This window comes from Rutidosis leptorrhynchoides, chromosome 6 (genome assembly GCF_046630445.1).
Source record: "Rutidosis leptorrhynchoides isolate AG116_Rl617_1_P2 chromosome 6, CSIRO_AGI_Rlap_v1, whole genome shotgun sequence".
NCBI lineage: Eukaryota > Viridiplantae > Streptophyta > Magnoliopsida > Asterales > Asteraceae > Rutidosis > Rutidosis leptorrhynchoides.
The window spans coordinates 17,617,996-17,631,136 of NC_092338.1; the positions used below are offsets into that span (position 1 = coordinate 17,617,996).

Below are 13,141 nucleotides of genomic sequence, written 5' to 3' on the forward strand. Positions count from 1 at the left end.
AACTACACTACTGTACGATTAGGTACACTGTCTATAAGTGTTGTAGCAAGGTTTAAGTATATCCATTCTATAAATAAATAAATATCTTGTGTAAAATTGTATCGCATTTAATAGTTTTTCCTTGTAAAATTTAATAGTATTTTATACCCCTTAGCTTTAATATCAACGAGGGTGAATATGAGTACGGCGTATCATCCTCAAACGGATGGTCAAACCGAACGTACGAATCAAACATTGAAGGATATGTTACGTGCGTGTATTATTGATTTTGGCGGTAGTTGGGACGAACATTTGCCATTGGTGGAATTCTCGAACAATAATAGTTTTCACTCTAGTATTGGAATGCCACCATATGAGATGTTATACGGTAGGAGGTGTCGAACCCCGATTTGTTGGGGTGATGTGGGTCAAAGGGAAGTCGGGAGCACCGACTTGGTATTGGAGACAAATAGCCAAATCGATATGATTCAGACTCGTTTAAAGGCGGCGCAAGATAGACAAAAGTCTTATGTCGATAAACGTAGGCGACCGATCGAGTTTCAAGAAGGTGACATGGTGATGCTTAAGGTTTCACCGTGGAAAGGTATTATTCGGTTTCGAAAGCGGGGAAAGTTAGCTCCTCGGTTTATTGGGCCATTTAAGATTTTGGCTCGTGTTGGTGAAGTTTCTTATCGGTTGGAATTACCCGAAGAGCTTGCGGAGATCCATAATACATTTCATGTTTCCCATCTCCGTAAGTGTCTTGCGGATGATTCTTCATGGATGCCACTAGATGAGATCGAGTTAAACAACAAGTTGGAGTATGTCGAAGAGCCGATTGCTATACTTGATGAAAAGGTGAAAATGTTGCGTAACAAAGAGGTAAGAACTTTTAAAGTCCAATGGCGTCGTAGTAAAGGTTCCGAGTTTACGTGGGAACCCGAAGAGTTTGTGTTGGTTTATCTTCCTGCGTGTCATGCGGCGTGGATTGCGAGGACGCAATCCGGTTCAAGTGGGGGAGAGTTGTATCATCCTGTTTTGGTTCAGCACGTGGGACACCGTCCAAAGGCTTGGGACGCCGTCCAAGTTCAAAAGGCTGGACGCCGTCCAGATTATTGGGACGCCGTCCAGAACAACTGGCGGGCCAGCTGTTGGTTTTTGATATTTTAAGAAGGGTATTTTGGTACTTTCACAATGAAACGAGTTTAAGGCCTTTAGATCAGTTTTGGTGGAGTCATTACTCCACTTACACCAACCTCATCTTCTTCACTTCATTATAGAGAGAGAGAGTGATTCCTAGAGTGAGAGAGCTCAAGCAAAGGAGGAAGAAGTTATTTTCGGGTCTTAGCTCGCGTTGTAAAGTTGTTCATCTAGTCGCTAGCTACACGGTGATAGTGGTGGTAAGTCCTAATCTTCATTTCCCTACTTAATTAGTGTTAAATGGTTAGGGTTAGGGTTAGGGTTGAACATAAAACCCATATGTGGTGATTTTGGGGATTTTGGGTAAAGATGGTTCATGTAAGACTAATGAGTTACTAACCTAGGGTTTCAAAGTCATAATTGGTGTTAATGAGTCTTAAAGGTTTAATAAATCACTAGCTCACTTGTGTTGTTAGTGAAAAGTGTTGTTAGGGTTCATAGTAGAGTTGACATGGGTCAAATGGGTGAGTTTGACCTAGCGGGTTAAATTGGGTATGAAAACACCCTAGTTATGCATTGTTGGAAGTCTTAGAACCTTAATCACTAGCTTTTAGTGATTAGTTGGGGAATTGGACCTTGAGTTGGTGATTTTAGGGCAAATGGGTCATAAATACCCATTTGGGCCATAAATGCACTAGTTAGACTAGTTGGTGGAAAGTCCAATTTGTTATGTGTATTAATTGAGAGTTAATTGTGTTAGGTGACTCGCTTTGAAGAATTCAAGTTGTTATTGGAAATCTCGCCTAGACGACAAGGTGAGTGGAATGATTATACATGTGTGTATATAATGTATTCATTTGTAGGGCGGGGGTTGGGGCCGGGTATACGTGTCTATACCACCGAGAGTTAGTGATATATTTCGTTGTACACTAACGATGGACATTTCGTTGTCCAAATTGCCCAAGAGTTAGTGATATATTTCGTTGTACACTAACGATTGCTTGAACGGATATTTCGTTGTCCGTGTCGCCTAGGGGTTAGTGATATATGTCGTTGTACACTAACGGTTGTTACGAACACCGATGGGAAATTCGAAGTACCATTCCCTTGTGTTATTGGTTAACCATAATTACACGTTGTGTTTTAGTAATATATATATGCTATTGATGTGCTAGCTTGTGATCTTGAAGAGTTTAGAGTTATACTTGATATGGTATGCTTTGTGAATTGCTAGCGTGTATGAGGTATTTGTGTAAGTGCTTGCAAGTAGGTGTATTATATATGTATATGTATAATTGTTGCATTCACTAAGCGTAAGATTACCCTCTCGTTGTTTACCTTTTTAGGATCCGGCTTGGATAAAGGAAAAGGTATTCGCTTGGACTAGTGGCACCTCGGGGGTTTTAGCTTTATGGAAAGTTCGGCCAAGATTTGGGTAGTTTAACCCCAAACACCATGCTCTAGGTGTCGTTTGGTATTTAAACTTTTGTGGTCGGAACTTATATTTTTGAACGAAATTGTAAAACGGGTCGTTGTGGGCTCGGTGATGTAAATTTGGTTTTTATTGTGGGAATCTCTTAGTTTTACATATATTGATGTGATGTGATAATTGGTTTCTCTGAAAAGTGTCGGGAGTCGGGTTTTTAGCACACGAGTAAAGGCAAACTGATCAGTAGGTTTTAGTTCATTGGGACGCCGTCCCAAATCCTTGGACGCCGTCCCAGTTTTAAGTGCTGGACGCCGTCCCGATTTCTGGACGCCGTCCAGATGGGCAGTCACAGAAATAATTTTTTTTTTTTGTGTCGTGGTTTTGTTATAATGAGGGTTGGGTCGTTACAAAAAATCCACAAATTAAGCGAAAGCGACCACCAACACCTTTCCCTCGCTATGGAGAAGAAGGTGACGCATCTGACGCTGCTCGCAGAGAAAATGCCCAGAATTTTTTGGCAGATGCTTTCAGAAGCATTGCGCCAAAGTCCATGCAACATAAGTTTGATCAGCCAAACTTTTTGCAAGACATGCTTACCAAGTTTTGTGCGGAGAATGCAGATACTCGCACAAAGAAGGCAACAGAAATCACTACTGCTGCGGACAAGTTTGCCCATCATATTTCTGACTATCCAATTGTTTCTCCGCCGATCGTGCCAGCAACTTTGGGAGTCTATTCAGGTCTAACTGATCCTTTGGATTTTCTACAACGCTTCGAAGGCGTTGTGAGCACTTATAACTGGGATGAACCAGTCGCGTGTAGAGTATTCCCCATGGCCTTGCAAGGGTCAGCAAGGGAATGGTTCCATAGTTTGCAATCTCGCAGTATCATTGGCTTTGTAGATTTGCGCGAATTTTTTTTGCTGCAGTTTCAAAATCTATTACCGCAGAAAAAGACGCACATAGAATGTCACGATATTAAGCAAGGCAACAAGGAGACTTTGAACGCATTACTTACGCGGTACATCTACGAATGTCAAAAGATTCCAAGCCTGCATGAAGATCAAAAAATCTCTGGATTTTTGCATGCTATTAATCCGCAGAGACATCCAACTCTGGTGCGAAGGCTGGGAAGAGATGTCCCGCACACTTTTGCTAAAGTTCAACAGGAAACATAACCTCCGGGGGTATGCATAGATGAAGACGACGCCATTTGCAATAAGGAAAATAAATTGTATGATAGGAAAAGCTAAATCGGAGGTTGAATTGATGAAATTAAAGGTTGGAATTGTTAATTGCACGGTACGATTGTGATTCGACGAATTTGATTGCAGATGAAATTGAAAGAGAAAGAGTAAAGTTTTTATGCGGATTATTGTGTTATTTATAATCGGGATTAGGGCGAGCAAGTTGAAAAGATAATCATTGCATTTAAATGGCTGAAATTACCGCAACGTGTAAACGGTAATTTTTTAGCCGTTACAGCGTGTTGATTTGACATATTGGCGAAAGTTACCGTTGTAATTACGCGTTGAGCTTAATTAAAACAACGGTAATAAATGGGCGGTAAGAAATATAAAAATATTGTTTGCGAAATATTTTAAGAAACACTTCTTTATTTTTAGAGTTTATCATGATGCATTGGCTTCGCGAAAATGTATCATAATAAACTGGGGGGACTTGATCATATACATGACATTGTATATGTATATTTTATTTGCTAAAAGCCAAAGGCAGAACTACGCGAATTATAAGGCAAAGCTATACAATATTCGCTGAAAATAAGTACAGCGGTTATGTTTTCGCATTAATGCAAGACCGCGGTTTAATCCGCTGAGTTTCCGCGGATAGTTAAGTAACTCGCAGACCGCGGATATTTCGATTCCTATAAATAGGGAGCTTGGCCTCTCATTTATAGGTTGTTGATTCTCTGCCATTTTGCCTAAGCCTTTGTAATTTCCACTTGTGATCTTGCCCAAGGGATTTTTACACCGCGTAAAGGTGAATTAAGCTAATTAACAATCAAGACCGGGTCGGGGTGGTTGATCACTTGATAGTTAAAGTGAAAGACGATCATCGGGGCCCAAAACAAACAACACCACCCCAATCCTCCTCATTGCACTCGATCCTAGATCCAATTCCGTAAGGAAGTCGGATCTAGGCTCGATCAGCAGTTGTTGGTCGAATGACTTCAAAAGAACCTGTTTTAAACGGTTAACATCCGATAATTCGGAAACCCATACATTAAACAAAGAATAATCCTCATACTCTACGTCCACCTCGACCGCATCATGAATATGCTTTGGGTTTATAGACTTAACAAAGACGAATAAGGAGCACACATTACCCAAATTCGAAGATGACTCGGCCACCGTGAGAACCTCACCAAACATATTGCCCACTTCATTGTTATGATATCACTATGTTATACGGAGTAATTAAATTGGTACGGAGTCTTAATTATAAGTTATCCGTGCATGGATTATTGGAATTACAATATACTTGTAAATCATGTGCATATGAACAAACACATTCCAAGATTACTTTTTAACATGATCTCATAGTACTAGTACTATTTTATCACCCAAGATTACATTGTTAACATCGTTTCATAGTATTCTACAGTAAAAAAGTATATTCTTGAAGCTCAAAAGTTAGATAAATAACAGAGATGTAAGTGAAATAATAACAGATATAATTTTTATTTTTATTGGGGTTTAAATATAGACAAAAAGACTAGTATTTTGTTCCAATGAGTTGTCATCATCAACTATAAAGAAGTACCAGCAAGCATGAATTAATTTTCCTTATCTTCAATCAACTAGCTCCTTTTATTTATTTTTTTTATTTTTTTTTTTTTTCAACCATGGAGGTGGTGGTGGCATGGTAAGACTCTTACCTTCCAATGTGGAGGTCAAGGGTCCGATTCCTTGCTACTACAAAAAAGTTATTCTCCTTCATGGCCACGGAGGTTCGCCTGCAATGACTCCGAGCAACTCGCAAAGCGGATAGTCGCCCTGAGATTAGTCGGTTCAAAAAGTTGGATACCCAGGTTTAAAAAAAACTCCTTTTTTTCTTTATATCTTTATATAAAAATAAAATAAAAATAAAAATAAAACAATAAGAAAGATAAAATCAATAAATTCTGAGTGATTGAGAGATTTGCAGTGAATAGGGACCATAGATAAAGCAACTAATTTTGGCTCTTGTTGTCAACTAGAACCCCAGTTAAAATGTGAAAGGACAAAGCAATCCAAAGAAAACAGGAGCGGTCGGCGCTTTTTCATTTAGTATATTAGGATAATAATAAAGTTCTTTAGTATTTGATTTTAAACCTTCCTACCACTTTCTAGTACCACAAGGTCCACAAATGCAATTTCAATTCAATTGATGTCGTAATTGCAATTATAATTGTATTGTACTACTCATAATTCATATTTTTACAATTAATAGAATTATAAAGAAAAATATAGATAAATGTTAAATAACACTAGGTAGTTATTGTGTTTGGTTTCTTAAAGTGTTGTTGTCTAATGATATTATTCACATATTTACCTGGATATGAACTTAGAAAACAACAGTTTTCTTTGCTACCTTTTTCAAGTAACAAGGGTTTAATTATGGCAAAGACCAGTACCACAGTCTACTGCTAATACATGAACAACATACAATATGGTATATAGCTTTTAATATCTAATTGTCTTAAAAGTCATGCCAAAAATAATGGCACATGGCCATGTCATTTAAGATTGGGATTAATCAAGATATATAAGATCATTATCAAGCACGAATTACCAAAAGAAAGAAGACACGATAACGACTTGTTACCCGACTAGAAATGCAGCAGTGATGGGAGATATGAATGGTTAAAATTTTAATAGGTTTTCATAGATTTATAAGAGGTGAAAATGAAGCACGTACATATTGTTCATATTCAACATGACAAAATCAAGATTAAAAACCTATCAATACAGTAACAATACAGTAACAAGATTTTTATTTTACTTTTACAAAGTTGATATGGATTATATTGTATGAATTATTGCTAATGCATAACCAATGTGCCATTTATGTTAGAGCACCATATTACACCATCAGTTCTCTAAAAATTGTCTACTTTATCATTTTTGTTTGTTTCGTAAATATTATCTCTTACTTTAAATAACAACAAAAACCTACTAAAGTACCAATTCTATCTTTTTATTAGTAATTGGAATGAAAAACATCCAGCAGCAGTTAGATTATCAATTACGTACTCTTTATAATAATTTTGAATATAATAGACAATTTGAAAATATATATCTTAAATTCAATAAATGTCAAACCAATCAAACAATTAATAAGAACGAAGAGAGTAGATGAAATGAAAATTCTTTGAACAGTAGAAAGGTGAAACATCTTATGTGAATTCAACCAATATGTAGTAAAGTTAATTATACTAATTTTGTTTTAAGCAGTTGTCAAGATTATATTTTTCTATGTTTAGTGAAGACCTAGGTATAAATTAAGGAGATAAGGGCAATTGGCATCCATAGTCTAGAAACATTTAACACATAAATTTAATCCAAACAAAGCTAGAGTTAAACAGATAGCTACAAAACAATAACAATAATACTGAAACCTACGTACAAATGTGATAGCTCAAAATGTCAACATAAAAATTAATATAATCCTTGATATTAGGCAGAAGCTAAACTGTGATTAAAAAAACCTGAAATGATCAATCTAGGATTTGTTCTTCTTACTGTGTACTCGTAGTATTTAGCCACCAGATTAAACAAATCAACACTTTCTGGGCACCTCTCACTAAAAAGCAGCAAACTTTTCCTGTAAAATTTATCATCAAATTTCCTTGAAATTAGTTCAACATGCATGTATAACAATGACATAAAATCAAATTGAGTCAGAGATTTACTAACCTTTTAAAGAGATGATAATGATCTCGAAAATGTAGATGAATTTAATGGTGAGAGTCTGAAGAAGCAGATGACGGCTTGTCAGACAATCCATCATGTTCTTCATGGTCACCTTGGATTTTTGCAGGAACATTAAACCCTGAAAATCCGCCCATGCCCGAAGTAAATCCGGGAACAGAAGATGGGTTATGAAAATTCAGGGTTTGATGTTGGTCAAAACCCACCGCATTAAACGAGGGTGGGTCGACCCAAGCACGAACCGAAGGTGTGTTGCTGGACTGAAGGGGTCCCCTCTGAGAAATATAATCAAACAACAACTGATTGTTTGCTGTTTGTTGTTGTGTTTGGCCAAACAACAATGGCTGCAGAAACGACGTCGTCTGTAAAGGCACGTATCCACTAAACCCATCATTATCCGGCCAACTGGAACCATCATAGTAAACATTATTACTGTTACCATGTTCACTTTGTTGGTGGGGTTGAAGATCCGGATCTTGAAATGATTGTAGTGAAAGCTTTAGATCTTGATTCTGATTCTGATTGAAATTACTTCCTGAAAATCTGTTATGAAATTGCATACCTGAAGAAATATTGTTTTCCGGCGGCGGAGTAGATGACCCACCACCACCACCCATCGGGAAAAAAGATTTGATATTATCAATAGATCGAGGCATAAATTTCAAATTTTGATTGTTACCCATTAGATTATCAACAATATCCTCATCTGGGTTGTGCTCAAAATTCAAAATTGATGTACTTAAATCAGCAGTAGGTTTCCATGGTGGCAGCTCAGCAAGTTCATCAATGGCGGATTTAGCTTTTTTAATAAGCCAGTCAACTGCTTTACTTGGTCGGTCATAACCCAACCGATCTTGAACATCATAGAATTGTATAGCAGTATGTGCCGACAACCGTACACGGCGGTCTCTTGGTCCTTTTGCTGTACACACCTTGCTATGTCTATCTTTTCGGCCCGTTGACCTTATAATGTGACCGCCTTCAACTTCTACAATCTCTCCACCAACACGCCCACTGTTTCTTAATCCAACTCTCTTTAATATATTTGTTGTTGTAGTTTTATCATCTTGTTGCTGGCTGTTAATTAACTGTTGGTGGTTGTTATGATAGTTAAAATTTTCTCCCATTTTTTAAGCCAACTTGAGGGCATATTCAGAACAATGCAACAGCTCTAGATTCAAAAAAATAAACTAAACTATTTGTTATACAACAAAAATAAAAATAAAAAACACTAACGATAAACAGTAACAATAGTTCAAAATATGTCAAAAGTACTTAATTTAATACATGTTGAATTTCGGCTAGAGAAAAATAAGAAACCCTAAAAGAGTAGAGGCTGAAAAACCTAAAAATGAACAGAATTGTAGTAGTAGCCTAGCCCATCTTCTTTGAATTTGGTTGTAAAACAGGCTTTATGTAGCATAGGGTAGCTACCTGTAAGAATAGTACAAGTGTACAGAGATATGAAAATGGGGTTTTGTGGGTGGTTTATGATGGTTTTGTGAACAGTAAATGAGGGATAATTTGGAGGGGAAAAGGAGGTTTAGAAAGGAAACACATTGTTAATTTTGGGGCCTACGTGTAAGAGAAGCTTTTTGGATGGCAATGGCAGTGGCTAGTGAGTCAGAAAAAAGATCAAACAATTTTAATGTTCAGTAAAATTTCAGAGGGGATTAGGTTGATACCGAGTTTATAATAAGAGAGCTGATTCGTACACCACTAGATTTTAGCCATACACCACTAACTGTGCATTAAAACATTGTACTGTACAACACTGTAATGCATATTTGGTGGTGTATGGCTAAATTTAGCGGTGTACGAATCAGCCCCCTACAATAACGATGCTCAATTCTATGCAAGTGCGGAAAATATACCTTTTTTTTTTTTTACGGCGAAAAAGTTGAATTGTATTAAGTAAAAATATCTTCATCAAAACAATGAAGATGCAATACAAGTTACAATAACGGAGCCATGCTCGGTCGAGAGACAAGAAAATACATATTGAAAAGAAACAAAGCTTAAAAACATAGTAGATATGGATTGTGATTCCATACATATGAGTGGACACCGTTGCAAAGTTTAAGATTTGTAGCCCAAAGTGTGACGACCCGGAAATTTCTGACCAAATTTAAACTTGATCTTTATATGATTTCGACAACGATAAGCAAAGTCTGTAATGTTGAGTCTCAAAATGTTGAACTATTTTAATGAGATCATTTGACCTGACTATTCCTGACTATTCACGAACAATTGTGTGTAAATAAAAATATAAATATATATACATATAAATATAAGTATATGAAATATTTTTGAATAAATAAAATACTCTTTTATCAGTTGAAAATTAAAAATGTAAAATAATAAATAAAATAATTAAGTTGTTATAAATAAATATATGAGAAATCTATTAATAACTATTATATTGAAATATTTATAAAATGTATAAATATTAATATTCAATAAATGCATTCATATAATATAAACTGTAATATATATATATATATATATATATATATATATATATATATATATATATATATATATATATATATATATATATATATATATATGTATATATATATATATATATATATATATATTGAATGTATTTACAAGTTGAAAATATACTAGTTATAATAATATCATTAATTTTATTATTAATGATAATATTATTGAATATCATTGCTATTAGTATCATTCTTAGTATTATTTTAGTATTTTAAAAATTATCATTTTATCATAATACTATTAACATATTTCTATTATATTATATAGGATTCTGTTTTCAATTGACAAAATTACCATTTCTTATTCTTATAATATATATGCATACAAATATGTAAACATAACAAAACATCACCACTTGTTTATTTGATCCAATTGGGATATTTAGTGGGATTACACGGTTTTATATTTATCAACTAACTCATCACAACTTTATATATATATTAATACATATGCATATCCATATTGCGTATTGAACACATCTAATTTATCTTTCCTCTTTTCTTACTATATATATATATATATATATATATATATATATATATATATATATATATATATATATATATATATATATATATATATTATACATCTCATATTTCTCTTTTACCTTTCACTTTCCTTACGATCATCAAATCATAATGGGAGATCACCACAACAATAACAACAAACACACATCCCTTTCTATATTTTCTTTTACAAACTTTCTGTTATCTATCTTATCAACTCTTACCTATTTTATCTAGCTAAGTTATAAATATAAGTATATACGTATACATATTAGCTCACAACTAGATTATATATAGTTACATACTACCACTAACTCGATCACCTTTCACCTTGCAAATCTTTGAACCACTCTCCTCGAATCATATCATCACCACTGCAATCCTTGATCACCATTTTCCCCACCATGTATTCACCATCAATTAGTGTTACTGCTGCTGTCATTTTCAGTTACCCATAACCGCCACCATCATCACCAAGCTGCTATGTTCTTGTATCATTCGAAGACCTCCACCATCGATATACCTGCAACACTTGTGTTCTGTTATGCTTAAGACCCACACCCACTCCACCATAATTAACTATTGTTTCCCGTTTACTTCTGTCTCAAATAAACTACTGCAGTTGTGTTGTGTTTGGTTAGCACTCAAAAACCAAACCCCATCATCTAGGATCATCACTTCCATTAATTTCATTAAACCACAACATCAACTACTACTGTTACTCGTGTTTCTGCTAACTGATTCCATTCAAAAATCATCACAAACTTTGGTCACTAAACTACTGCACACTTTCTGTTTTGAAACCAACCCAGAAACCAAAAACCCCATCACTATTATGATACTGATTCCATTAAGGGCTGCTGCACATATTGTTACCCTCACTTGTAAGTTGATAAACCTGTCGTTATACAAGAACACCAAAGCAACCACACCCAAACAACTAAATTCATATAAACTACTGCTACTGCACTTACATAATTATATTTTTTTATCATAATTATTTGATTGATAACTAAGTTCAAATGTAAAACAGAACCTACAAATATAAGAATAATTTATTAAATAATTAGTGAGATTTTGACAATACCGTTACACTATGGTGATGACTGCAATCACCATAGTCTGGTCGATTATTCCGGTGATAATACCGATGGTCTGTGGTGCGGCGGTATGAATTGATATCTATTGGGAATGAATCAAACTATGTATTGTTGAAGTTGTCGAACACCAAACAAATTCTTCTACTATGAAACAGCCTCGATGCACCCGTCAATCAACGGTATCCACTTCAAAACCCTAATTACAAACAGATTTATATATATTACAGTTAAGGTTTACACAATAATCATACGGACTCACATGAAATTGGAAATTGTAATTGAAATTCGAACGATAATCGAAATTGTAACTATACCGGTAGAAATTGTGTGTTGATTGATAATGGTTCATTAGCGAAGATAAGATGATGATGATGATGATGATGATGATGATGATGATGAGTGTCGATCGATTGAACGATGATGACGAAATCGAAGATCCGCAATACCTCGAAGATGGTTGTTTGATCGATTAATCGATGGATCGATTAAGGAGCTGAAGATCGTGATCTATGCTGTGTTATTACTTCTGCTTCTCTCGATCTGGTTTGAGCTGCCAACAACAAAATTCCACACTTTATTAGGTAGATAATAATAATAATAATAATAATAATAATAATAATAATAATAATAATAATAATAATAATAATAATTATTATTATTATTATTATTATTAGTAGTATTATTCTTATTATTAGTATTATTATTATTATTATTATTATTATTATTATTATTATTATCATCATTATAAATATAAAGATTACAAATAAGAATATTAACATGAATATGATTAAAATTACAATTAAGATACAAGTACAAAAAAAAAAATTATTAAAAGTATTAATATTTACATTACCATTATGATTATTATGATTAATAGTTGTTATTAAGTAATGTTATTATTATCATTATCATTAATAAAATAACTCTAATATTATTATGATTATCAATATGGATATTATTATTAACTAATAATACTATTATTTATATAAAATATATTTATTACATACCTATATTAATATTACATATTTTTAAACAAAAATGTTATTTTTATATATAATAAAATTTAATGATACATATCTTACTTTGTAGTTAGAAATATGATTATAAACCAAATATAATATATAATATTTCTAAGCATTAATAAGTAATAATCATAATAAATAGCATATAAATTACTAATATAACAAATACATTAATAATATTAATACAAAAATTTGTTTAAATGTTATTATAAGTGTTAATTAATATACAAATGATATAGGTTCGTGAATCCGTGGCCAACCCTGTACTTGTTCAATGACGTCATATGTATTTTTACTACAAAATACAATATGGTGAGTTTCATTTGCTCCCTTTTTAATTGATTTTGCAATATATATTTTTGGGCTGAGAATACATGCGCTGCTTTTATAAATGTTTACAAAATAGACACAAGTACTTAAAAATATATTCTACGTTGAGTTGTACCACTGGCATATTTCCCTGTAGCTTGGTAACTACTATTTACATGGGTATTGTAAACGCGAATCCTGTTGATAGATCTATC

General features: G+C 33.9%; 1 protein-coding gene across 2 annotated transcripts; it reads right to left on the minus strand.

The window, feature by feature from the left end:
- Nucleotides 1-7,133: 7,133 nt before the first annotated feature.
- LOC139855455 (transcription factor TCP4-like) lies at nt 7,134-9,042 on the minus strand. 2 transcript variants are annotated; one of them, XM_071844681.1, is made up of 3 exons: nt 8,769-9,042; nt 7,467-8,652; nt 7,134-7,374 (listed from the first exon to the last, which is right to left on the minus strand). In XM_071844681.1, the coding sequence occupies exon 2, from the start codon at nt 8,606-8,608 to the stop codon at nt 7,508-7,510; it is 1,101 nt and encodes a 366-aa protein (XP_071700782.1). In that variant the 5' UTR covers nt 8,609-8,652; nt 8,769-9,042; the 3' UTR covers nt 7,134-7,374; nt 7,467-7,507. The 2 variants fall into 2 exon arrangements, with proteins under 2 accessions (XP_071700782.1, XP_071700780.1); XM_071844679.1 differs by having other exon boundaries at nt 7,467-9,042.
- Nucleotides 9,043-13,141: the final 4,099 nt, after the last annotated feature.

Bases quoted from the DNA above. Each gene is read 5' to 3' on its own strand.
- LOC139855455 (XM_071844681.1), bottom strand. From the start codon at position 8,608: ATGGGAGAAAATTTTAACTATCATAACAACCACCAACAGTTAATTAAC.